Here is a 12,715-nt window from a genome sequence, read left to right on the forward strand (position 1 = left end):
TAAACTTTTACTCAGTTGAGTTTCCATCTGAGGATCAGTAACATTTATGTTATGTTTTTTTCCCACAGGGATATAATGTGTGGAAAGCTTTTCTGCTCTAATGGAACAGCAGCGCCGCTGTTTGGGACAGGAGTGACATTGGGTTCATGCAAAGTCACGATTTACAGTGACCCCACCATGGACTATGGGCAGGTCAAAACCGGGACAAAGTGTGGAGATGGACAGGTGAGACAAACTCGACGTTCTTTCACTTTGATAGACTTCATCAGGTACTATACTCGGTTCTTCTAGGGTTCTTTAGTAAAGGCAGTGGTTCTATATAGAACCATGAACACATTTGCATCCTTAAAAGGTCCTCTGCATGGTGAAGTGGATCTTCAGACTGATGGAGAATGTGTTCTGTATTCTCTATACAGAATGTTTTTGAATATGGTTCTATATAACACAAGAAAGGGTTCTTCTCAGCTTCAAGCTTGCCATTAACCACGCAAAGAACCATTTAAGCATGCAGTTTTCTATACAGTACCATTGTCTTTACTAAAGAACCCTTGAAGAACCTTCTTTAAGAGTGTAGTTAAACAGAGCAACCAGGTGAAAATGAGTGTAAAAAAGAGAGTACAAAGGTCAAACTTACTAAAAGGGAAAACTGAACACGTTCTTACTTCCTCATAAACATAATGCAGCTTATCAGCCAAGGTAGGTTTGGTGTCTGAAGTTGGCCAAAAACTGTGTCAAGTGTTGCTACATTAGCCTCGTAGCTCCAGTGTAAAACTAAAGAAGCTAATTTCAGACACTGAACATGCCTCGGCTGATGGACTACATTTAGGATAAAAGACATTAACATTTAAATTTCATTTTTTGGCTATTTCTTTAACTTTAAAAGCAGAAGCAGCAGAAGATTCATAAAACTCAGCACCAGATTTACTGTGATGTAAGATGTAACAGTGTGGTGGTAACACATTTATTCATAAACTGTGTGTGAAGTATCCCCTGGTATTCGGGGGTCCCATGTTAGCTGGCTGCTTACTCACTCTCCATAGCAACACTGTTGCTTTAAAGGCAACAAAAATCTGTTCTAGTGTGGTAATGCGCTCTTCCTCACATTACCTGAGATCTTACTCATCTCCTCTTCTGTCTTCAGTGTGAGAAATGAGGAACAGTCACTCTTGGGAAACGAGTTTTCAGATTTCCAGATCTGCTGCAGCACACTGTAAAATTTTTCAGAGGAATCCAGGCAGAGTTACAGTTTCTAGACTATGAAGGACTAACTGGGTGAACCAGTCTGCTACAGCGCCACCCTGAGGCAGAGCAGTGCTGCAGCTCTAGTTAGTTAAGATACCAAAGACAGAAACTGATTGTGGGTGAAGCAGATAAACAATCAGCTTCACTGAATCTGGATTTGAGCGTCTTTTTACCCTAACAAACACCATAACGTCAAAGTAAGTTTATTTTCAAGGAGCCCCAGAATTGTGATTTTGAGACATCCAGGGGGTCCCTATACTTCACACCTATATAAATGAGGATAACCGTTGAGTTCTACCTCTTGTATGATGTGAGGCGTAGCTGTGTGTTTTCTTAATTTAAATATGGCAGTAGTGATTCATCACATAACACAATTCTGCAAAAATATTAAATATTTTCTAAACATGTTTGGAAACACTGTATTCACACATGCAACAAATCACACACACACTGAGCTGATGAAACAAATTATTTAAAAGACACATTTTGACCTGTATGGAATGAACATCATGACAAACCTTCTAACAGCTGCTGGAGGAGAACAGAGGAGAAAAACGACTCGCTTAAGCAGGATTTCAGATCAGCAGGTTCAACTGCACTGTAATTAAAACAGCCTCTTCTTCCTGCGACAGATTCAGTGTTTGGTGAATTGCTGTCCTGTTATCCTGTAATCCATCAAGCGAAGATTAATTTGACATTTTGAGATTCTGACTACTTGTTCCAACTGATTTCACTGCAAGCAGTTTAAACTTTTAATACTATTATGTTTACAATGGATTTTACAAAGAATTCAACGTACATATGTTAAATTTGACATTTCTTACAATTAAAAACTGATTTTACTAGTTCATATTTCACATTTGTCACAAGTGCAAATCAAATTCCTGAAATCAAGAATTAAATACTTGTTGAAATTTAATTTTCACACATGTAAACTTAATTCCTGAAGCTAAAACAGCGCGCCACAAATAGAATTTCAGCATGTCAATTTAATTTTTAATTGCAATAAAACATACAAAATGTTAAACGTTTTTTAGAATAATTATTGTAACTATAATTGCTTGAATTTTTGCATTGCTATTATTGGATTATGTAACTGGTAAATAAAATCTTGCATATGAAAATATAGTTACTACAATTAAAAGTTGAATTTTAAATATATTTTTTTTATAAATGCCATTTTTTTTAAATAGTAAAAACATTTTCTGATAAAGAAACATTTATTTCTTGATTAAAAGTTAAAAGCTTCTTTACTACACAGTTTACTATTCCTTGCAGGACTTTTTCCCTTAAAATTTGCAGCTCTTTTTCTGAGAATTTTGATTTTATTTGTTTCTCTGGTTTCATTTCTTTTTGCAGCCAAAAAGGAGCTTCACTAAGTGGGGTTTTAATATGTATGAGCTCATTTATATGTGGATTTTGATTGGATCTTGCTTAAAACACTGGTGAAAATACTGCAGCATTAAAAAGACACCAGTGTGCTAACCTCCGCCACGGTGTCTTTATGAATAGCTCATATTTATTGTGCTGTACCACTTTGTGTGGTTTAGCGCTGTTACAACCCAGTTTTATCAATCTGGCTCACAGCCTTTAAAAGCCTCACATTTCTTTGTTAATCTTAAAATGAAGACATAGCCAAAAACAATCAGCATAAGCCTTAGTGCTAATATAGGACAGATAAATGTAGCTGATCGTGCGCTGATGTGTGCAGGTATGCAGTAACAGCGCATGTGTGGAGTTGGACGTGGCCTATGGAGAAATCAACTGCTCTATAACCTGCAAAGGAAATGCGGTAAGCTTTAAAACTGTTAATAAACTCATTTATTACGTTTATGCTTACTCACTGCTAACACACCTGTACCTGGGCTGCGTTCAGACCCAGCAAAACATAGTGAAATTATTTATTATTATTTATTTAAATGGAAATAGTGGTGTGTTTACACTCTGCTGTGTTACGCAAGCATTGCAACTATGGAATCTGAGAAGGCCATACAAGGCGTCCTTTCTGAAGAATTTCTGGAGCCTGATGAAGTGGGTTTAAAAACATGTTTAACACTACAAAACACCACTTCTAATGTCTTTAATTGTTGAGTACAAGCTGCAGCGGCCACATTTGTAGAGGACTTTGTTAGAATACATTGTGTGCACTGCCTTTTTGATACGGCGGGGTTTATATACACGTCACTGCTGATTGGCTAACACCTCGGACACGCAAATGAGAGAAAACGGTTCTCAAAGCTGCACAAAACATGTTGTTTAACCTGAAAACCATAGCAAAACTATGCACAATGTTGTGAGACTGAATGTGCCCCAGGTATTCAGTGTTGACTCGTTTGTTCTAGGAATGCATCAGTACTGATACTGGTATTGAGTACAGATCAGTTATCATGCTCATTTACTCATAAAAAAAATTCAGCGATACCAACATCAGATACCAGTTGAGCATGTGACATAAGCAGAGTGACGTAAGCAGAGTGACGTAAGCAGAGTGACGTAAGCATGAGACGTAAGCAGAGTGACGTAAGCAGAGTGACGTAAGCAGAGTGACGTAAGCTTCTCACACAGAGAAGTGTTACTGACACCGTGGAGGTCGGACACAAAGATTCTTGCCAGACATACAGTGTGTGATTTTAGCCCATTTTAAACACACACAAACGCAATTACAACCACTTCCCCAGTACAGGTGAAGACAAGCAGGTGAAGAAAACGGAGGCAAAAAAAGTCAACATTTGCTACCAAATTCTGTATATTTGACTTTACTCTGTTTGACAGAGTAGAATTACGAGGTATACACCTTTAATACTGTGATTTGTGTAAACTGTCTTTGTTAAACAGGCTGTGTGTGTATATTTCAGAGCACAGCGTGGTTAGCAGCGCTGCTCAGTGTCCCAGTGTGTTTGCTCAGTACTCGTGTTATTCTGAATGAATCAGCTTCATTGATAATGGTCTGTAGACAGAGTCTGACTGCAGGTCAGTCAGACGGAGCATTTTCATACAGTGCAAGTATATATGTCATAGCTGTGTCCGAACATAATGGTCTATTCAAACGTACAGTGCGAGTCACCAAAAGACAAGATTTCTAAAATCACACAGTGTCTGTCTGGCTTTAGAGGACATTCAGCTACAGCTCAACCAGCCAATCAAAAGACTCCAACAAGATGGAAAACTGGAAGCGTGAGCTCTAGTTAAGACTATTAAAGACAGAAGCTGATTGTGGGTGAAGCAGATAAACAATAAGCTTCACTGAATTTGTATTTAAGTGTTTATTTTTCCTTGATGGACAGCATAACGTGAAAGTAAATTTATTTTCATGGACCCCTCAGACTTTTGAGACATTTAGGAGGTCCAAGAGGTTAACCCCTTAAATGGCCAGGGCCCGCTGGTGGGCCAAAAGTTTTATTATACATTTCTGTAACATAATAACTCGGCTAGTTTGCATTGAAGCCCCTGTAGTTACTGAATATTAAGCCTTAATATGTAATAAGCCTGGGATTTTAAGGGGTTAATGTACGTTGCACTCATTTACACTAACAACTACTTTATCCTAAGTAGGTTACTCAAAAAATAAAAAATAGAGCACTAAAATGTATTACCTAACAAAAATGATACTGACTCATCTCTAATTTGTTCTGAATCATCCATCACAAATACAGTTTGTGCAAAACCATGTTTTTGTCTTACAGGTGTGTAATAATAAGGCAGAATGTCAGTGTATTCCTGGCTGGGTCCCACCAGACTGTACAAATCGCTACACAGACCACATCATCTATACTAACAGTGAGTACACACACACACAAACAAACACAAACTACATTCACAGTACTGACTCCAGTAAACACAGCATATCACATTGACCTGTCATTTGATTCGCCAGCATCATGAAAATCTCAAATTTCACCACAATTCAATTCAGTTTTTAAATTATATATATATTGATGTATTTATGGAACCTCAGAACAGCAGAGTGTTTAGGTAACGCAGAGTGCATCTTATTCATTTTACTGCATTTAACAGTGTTATATTTCTCTGTAAAACTAATGCAGGTGGATGTAGCCCATTTAATAACTGTTTATGTATCAGAATCAGCATCTGCAGATACGTTCATATGATTAATTCATCAACACTGTCAGTCACCTGCACTGCTTGGTGCCACTTCTTTCTTTCTAAAAAAAAGATGGTTCTTTAAGGGTTCTTTAGTAAAGACAATAGTTCTGTATAGAACCCTGAACACCTAAAGAAACATTTGCTTAAGTGGTTCTTTCCATGGTTCTTCAGACTGAAGGACAATGTTGTGCATGGTTCTGCATAGCACTAAAAAGGGTTCTGCTATTGGTACAATGTCAAACTTGTATACCACGGAAGAACTCTTTTCTGCATCATTTAAACATGGCTGTCCCTTTACATTGTGTGGGAATTTCATGATGAATGGACCAATAGAAATGCTCCAAAATGGCTTAAAATAAAATCTCTTTACATTACCTTACATTAAAGTTAAAACATGTTCGTCCTCCCCTGTAGAGTTACTATTTTGGAGATACATATATATATATATATATATATATATATATATATATATATATATATATATATATATATAACCAACCTTGAATCTTGAATGAAAAACTGCCCACAGTTCCCATATTAGTGCATCCCACTGAACCGTCACATTCTTATTGCTACACCATTTACCTCTAAGCAGCTGTGAGTGAAATGTGATACTGTGTGTTGCAGATGCAGAACCGGGACTAAGCAGAGGTAAGAGTACAGCAGTATTTCTGTTTCTCAACAATTTAAAGGAAAATAATGATTCATAATGACATTCCTCACAGTCAGAGTCCAGTACTTCAGTTATTTCACTTGAAAATGTTGACTTGCTCTGTATGTGGGTCACTAACAAATGAGGTATTCAAAATAACTTTTTAAAAATCTGATTAAAAAGGACATGATGTGCATTTTTACCTCTGCATATATATTTGCATTTATATATCTATGCATTTCCTATCCTAATTATAGTGAGTGTTATTAAAGCTTTAACTGCCTGTTTCAGTTATTAAACTGTGCTGATCTGGTTTCTCCATCTGACTGACTGGTTGAGCCGCCTGACTTTTCAGACTAATGTCAGATTAAACAGGCATTTACTTAGAAACACGTAGAAACCTTTGTCCTTCAACTTGAGTTACACTTACATTTTTTCAGATAAATAAACATTATTATAATAATTCCACATTTACATGGTTCTGCCGAGTTTAGACCACCTGACATGGTAAACTGAACCGTTCTAACCACGACTCAAACATCACATTTTTACTAAATCTGTGACCCTGGCATTGCACCATGAAGGTCACTTGGGGTCTTCTTCATGATGCAGTACACTGGCCCACCTTTCGTAAAAGCATGCCAAACTAAAAGTTCTTTGTTTTCGTTTGTGCTGCCTGACATTTGAGGAAGTAAGAACTTGCAGACAAAAGGTTTTTTCTCTGAGTTGAGCATTTTTCAAGTCGCCTTATTTTTTGGTTTTATTTTAAAGTTTTCAAACATAAAATCAGGCCAAACCGTTTTATTTAGAACTTTATAACTAAATTACATGTTTTGAGTTTTTTAGTCAACATATATGGTCGGATGGTTGTACCACCTGACATTTTTAGACTTTTAAAGCCAAAAAGGAACTAAAATGAATGATTTTTATATGAATGCACTGAAGAATTTTCACATAAAAAGATGAATTGCTGAATAATTTGAAATGTCATGTATTTATTTATTAAAGTATTTTTTGTGAAAATAATGGACTTGGACACAAAAAATGCACATCATGTCAAAGACACTTAAGCAATTCAGTGAAGCGGTTAAGCGCTTTACCTATTGAGAGACTTTAGACCTGCATATGAAAACTGAACTTTAAAGTACAATTCTCAATAGAAAATCATTCAGTCTTGAACTATTTTCCTTAACAGATCACTGATAAACACTACACTTTTTTACACTCCCCTCTCTCTCTCTCTCTCTGCAGAAGCGTATACGGCCATGGCAGCTTGTCTGGCTGTGATTCTCACCGTTTTAGTTGTGGCTGTAACCGTTGCTGCAGTTTGGAGAATAAAGATGAGAAAACAAGAGCAAAGCCGACAAAGGTACATAAATGCACCACCCACCAAACAAGACTTGAGACATGAGTGCTGAACAGGGAATACAAGTCATGGAATATAAATAACTGCAGAATACAGCTAGATATACAAATTTAAAGGGCCCATATAAAAAAAAAAACAAATTTTCCTTGCTCATTTTTTTAATAAGAGCTAATAGTAGTTGTATGTAAATCTTTAAAATATACTATTCACTCCCCAGTCCATACAGCCCATATATGCAAACTAAGCTGCAAAAACTGCCTGAACTCACTGTTTCTGTAATGCAACAAAGCATTTACATTTAAAGGAGAATTTCTCCAAAATTTAGTGTGTGAGATGTAAACAGAGCGATTCAGAGTGGTTTGGTGTGAAATTGTTCAGATTTCTTTACAGTGGTGGTGATAGGAACCAGGAGTCGCCATGACTACAACACAAATATAGACATTTTATTTGCTATCCATAACAAACACGTGTCTTTTGAGTTTTATATGAATGTTGATGATGGGAAAATAGTGGAAAATCTTAAATAATAAGTTTTCTTTGGGGACTATTTCGCCTCACAGTGCCCTGCATGTGTCCCTCCACCATGAATGGAGTTTAAGTTCTCCAAACTATCATAAAACAATGTCTCAGACATCAGGCAGTGAATTCATAACAGTTTCATGTAATAACTTCCTGTCAGGGAGCTTTTAGTGGTGGACGTCTGGTTCCTATCACCACCACTGTGAACAAATTCTGACTTGGTAAGTTTCTCTAGAACAGAGCATTTCACACCAAACCACTTTTAACCATTTAATTATGCAAGAATTTTCAAAAATTAGTGGAGTTCCCCTTCAACTGCTTATTCAGCTTACATCAGTCACACCCACCCAGGCTGCAGTTCTGAAAAGCTTTGCATGTATAGTAAAACAATGAATTGCACCAAATATCCTTATGATGTAGTTGTTCAGCTTCTACACTCACACAAAGATGGTTCTTCAAGCGTTCTTTAGTAAGGACAGTGGCTCTACGTAGAGCCATGAACACGCACAGAAACATTTCCACACTTAAAGTGTTCTCTGCATGGTGAAATCGTTCTTCAGAGTGATGGAGAATGTGTTGTATATGGTTCTGATTAGCACCAAAAAGGGTTCTGATACAGTTTCGATGTCAAGCTTATAACAATAGAAGAACCCTTTTTGGTGCTATTTAGAACCATGAACAACATATTCTCCATCAGTCTGAAAAAACATTTCACCATGCAGAGAACAGTTTAATCATGCAAATAGTTCAAGAGTTCATGGTTCCGTATTTACTAAATACAGTGTGTTTATTTGTGTATATGAATGCTGATTTGTTGAGTCTCTACAGTTCACGTCCTGTAAACTAACTGGTTCCAACACTCTTTTCTCAGCCTACCAGAAGCTGGTGGAAACACCAACCAAAGCAAATCAGACATAAAGCAAACACCGGTACGTTCACTTCATCTACACGTTAGTACCAGCTAGCATTAACTCTTCTGGGTAACACTTTATTTGGATAGCCCACTTTAGATGCTTTGTAGATATTTTTTACAATTTGAACATCTGTAGATAATCTATAGGGGGCTATAGGGGACTATCCAAATGAAGTGAGACCATCTTCTGTACTACACACATGGTTCTTCAAGGGTTCTTTAGTAAATAAAATGATTCTATATAAAACCCCATTTCCAAAAAAGGTGGGATGCTGTGCAAAATGTAAATAAAAACAAAATTCAATGAGGTGCAAATCATTTAAACCCCATGTTTCATTGAAAATAGTACAAAGACAACAAATGTTGAAACTGAGAAATTTTATTGTTTTTTGAAAAATATTTGCCCATTTTGAATTTGATGCCAACAAAACATTCCGAAAAAGTTGGGACGGGGGCATGTTTACCACTGCGTTTCATCACCTCTTCTTTTAAAAATACCCCAAGTGTTTGGTAACTGAGGAGACCAACTGCTGTAGTTTGAAAGTGAAATGTTTTCCCATTTTTAGTTAACATAGGATTTCAGCTGCTCAACAGTTCAGTGTCTTCTTTGTCATATTTTTAATTTTATAACGTACCAAATGTTTTCCGTGGTGACAGGTCTGGACTGCAGGCACCCGGACTCTTTTAATACAGAGCAATGCTGTTGTAATACATGTAGAATATGGTTTGACATTGTCTGAAATAATCAAGGCCTTCTCTGAAAAAGACGTCGTCTGCATGGCAGCATATGTTTCCAAAACATGTATATATCATTCAGCATTAATGGTGCCTTTACAGATGTGCCAGATCCATGCCATGTGCACTAATGCACCCCTGTACTATACCATCATGAATACTGGCTTTTGAACTGTGCACTGATAACAAGCTGAGTGGTCTTTAGCCTTGAGGACACAGTGTCCATGATTTCCAAAAAGAAATTCAAATGTTGATTCATTGGACCACAGGACACTTTTCCACTTCCCATCAGTCCATTTCAAATGAGCCCGGGCCCAGAGAAGGTGGCAACATTTCTGGATCCTGTTTATGTAGTTTCTTTGGGAAATTAAGTTTTAATTAGCATTTGTGGATGCAGCGACAAACTGTTTTCACAGACAGTGGTTTTCAGAAGTGTGTCTGAGCCCATACAATGATTTCCACTAAGAATCATGTCTGTTTTTAATGCAGTGCAGCCTGAGGGCCCAAAGATCATGGCCAGCAATACAGAGATTTCTCCAGATTCTCTGAATCTTTTAATATTATGTACCATAGATGATGAAAAGCAAAAGTTCTGTACTGTTTTATGTTGAGAAACGTTATTGTTGAATTATTGCACCATTTGATCGTGCAGTCTTTCACAGAGTGGTGAACCCCTCCTCATCTTTACTTCTGAAAGACTCTCTGGGATGCTTTTTTGATACTCAATCATGTTACTGACCTGTTGCCAATCAACCACCAGGTGTTTTTTAGTATTACACAACTTTACCAGCCTTTGTTGCCCCCGTCCCACTTTTTTGGAACGTGTTGTTGGCATCAAATTCAAAATGAGTATATATTTTTTCAAAAAACAATTAAATTTCAACATTTGATGTGTTGACTTTGAAGCATTTCCAATGAAATATAGGGTTTAAATGATTTGCACATCATTGCATTTTGTTTTTATTTACATTTTTCACAGTGTCCCAACTTCTTTGGAAATGGGGTTGTAGAACCATGAACACTCAAAGAACACTTTGCATGATTAAAGTGTTTTCTACATGGTGAAATGGTTCTTCAGATTGATGGAGAATGTTTCTATACAGAGCCTTTTTGAAAAGAGTTCTATATAGCACAAAAATGGTTCTTCTGTTGTTACCAGCTTGACATTGAAACAGTAGAAGAACCTTTTTTGGTGCTATATAGAACTATATACAGCACATTTTCATTAATCCGAGGAACGATTTCACCAGGCACGGAGCCGTTTAATCATGCAACTGGTTCTTCAAGTGTTCATGGTCCTATATAGAACCATTTTCTTTGCTAAAAAACCCTTAAATAACCTTTTTTTGTGTACACTAATGAGTCCTCTGTCTGGCTGTCAGACTCCAGAGAGAAAAGTTACTTTGCTCACTAATTATACATTTACTTTCTGAGGTGTATCACATTAAAACACAAATACATCAAAACTGTGCTCAAGTACACAGAAACTGGTAAACAGAATTACCCAGATAGGACCTTATATCAGTCTCCAGGCTTTTATCTTTTGGTATTTATCCTTTTACTTGATCTGTATCATTTTCTTATGTGATTCTAATTTAATATGATAAATAAAAGGTATAAAATTATTATTATTATTATTATTATTAGCTCGGCACCCCGCTGCCTGTATGCCACTGCTGGTCCACCTTTGGACCTCCCCTATTGTCCTGCACACAAGATCTAACTATTTTTTAATCACTTCAAACAGATTCTAAATGCACAGAGACTTTTATTTTGAAATATAAATTAAGACAAATATTACTAACAACTGAGAGAAAAAAATGAATGACTAGGCCTGATAAAATGATTGTGTTGAAAATGTTGCAGACATGGTGTTACATCGGTTTCAGCTGGTTAATCAGCTTTCTTTATAATATTGCTGTTAAAATAATTCATTAAACTAATTTACAGGGGACGGTTAAAGACAAATGAGAGAGTCTGTTCTACAGTTTCTCATTAGGTTGAATGAATAACTGACTCTAAATGTAGGTATTGTGATATGAACTGAGTCTGTTCTACAATTTCTCATTAGGTTAAATTAGATTTTTACCAGTGTTGTGTCCAACCTCACAACAGTAAGAAGGAATTGATTTGTGAGGTGAGTCAACTCCAGATTTCTTTTTTTTTTCCCAGATTATTAAAAATGTTTTTCTGTTCCTTTTCCAGAAAGTCTTTATCATCCCCTAGCAAGACTTGTGCAGTCTTTTCCAGCTCAGTAAACGCCAGCAGGGACATCTGTATCAGAAGGCCTGATTGCTGTAACGCAGTTCTACGTTTATCACCCTGCAGTGACTCTTCATGAACACCCCTCGGTCTACTCTGGTAGTAAGACTAGGCTCTGGTGACTGTCAGAAGCAAACATGATCCTTTTAACCTTTTCTTTTTTAAATTAACTCCAGTAGCTCATCATTCCTCTGTGGATCAGCACGCTTGTGTAATTTTTCCTGTTCAGACACATCTGATCTGACTCACTGAGCCCTTCAGGGTGATCTACAGCAGAGCAGCACAAAAACACACAGTTTAATCAGGTTTTCAGTTCTGCATTCAAAGGGGAACTTCACTGATTTTTCCAAATTTCTATAAAATTCAGTGTGTGAGATGTAAACAGAGTGATTGAGAGTGGTTTACAGTGGTGGTGATAGGAACCTGGGGTCGCCATGACTACAACACAAATATAGACATTTTATTTACTATCCAAAACCACCAGTGAACCTACACGTGTCTTCTGAGTTTTATATTGAATGTTGATGAAAAAGTTGTCAATCTGAAAAAGTAAGTTTTCTTTGGGACTGTTTTGCCTTCATGTATCCCTCAACCACTAATAGATTGATTAAAATACATTTTAGGCCAAACCTTTATCACAAAACTACTGTGAAACAGTGTCTCAGTCATCAGGCAGTGAATTCATAACTATTTCATGTAATAACTTTCAGTGAGGGAGCTTTTAGAGGTGGACGTCTATTCCTATCACCACCACTATGAACAATTCTCGGTAAGTTTCTCTTACAGAAATTTTGAAATTTTGAGTGTACATGACTTGGTTGACTAGCTTTAATGAACGTAGTGTTAATTCATCATTATGTACAGTCTTTATGTAAATACATGCAAAATATTTCTTTATAGAGAAGCTGCTTGATAGAGATCA

General features: G+C 36.7%; 1 protein-coding gene across 1 annotated transcript; it reads left to right on the forward strand.

Annotated features, from left to right (window-relative positions):
* The first annotated feature begins 75 nt into the window (after positions 1-75).
* On the forward strand, positions 76-11,931 carry LOC118825108 (disintegrin and metalloproteinase domain-containing protein 28-like). The gene is made up of 7 exons (XM_036595642.1): positions 76-225; positions 2,954-3,034; positions 4,926-5,019; positions 5,974-5,997; positions 7,250-7,367; positions 8,755-8,812; positions 11,737-11,931. Exons 1-7 carry the CDS (start codon positions 76-78, stop codon positions 11,755-11,757), a joined length of 546 nt encoding a protein of 181 aa, XP_036451535.1. The 3' UTR covers positions 11,758-11,931.
* Positions 11,932-12,715: the final 784 nt, after the last annotated feature.

The sequence above is a fragment of the Colossoma macropomum genome, unplaced genomic scaffold, assembly GCF_904425465.1.
Source record: "Colossoma macropomum unplaced genomic scaffold, Colossoma_macropomum, whole genome shotgun sequence".
Lineage (NCBI taxonomy): Eukaryota > Metazoa > Chordata > Actinopteri > Characiformes > Serrasalmidae > Colossoma > Colossoma macropomum.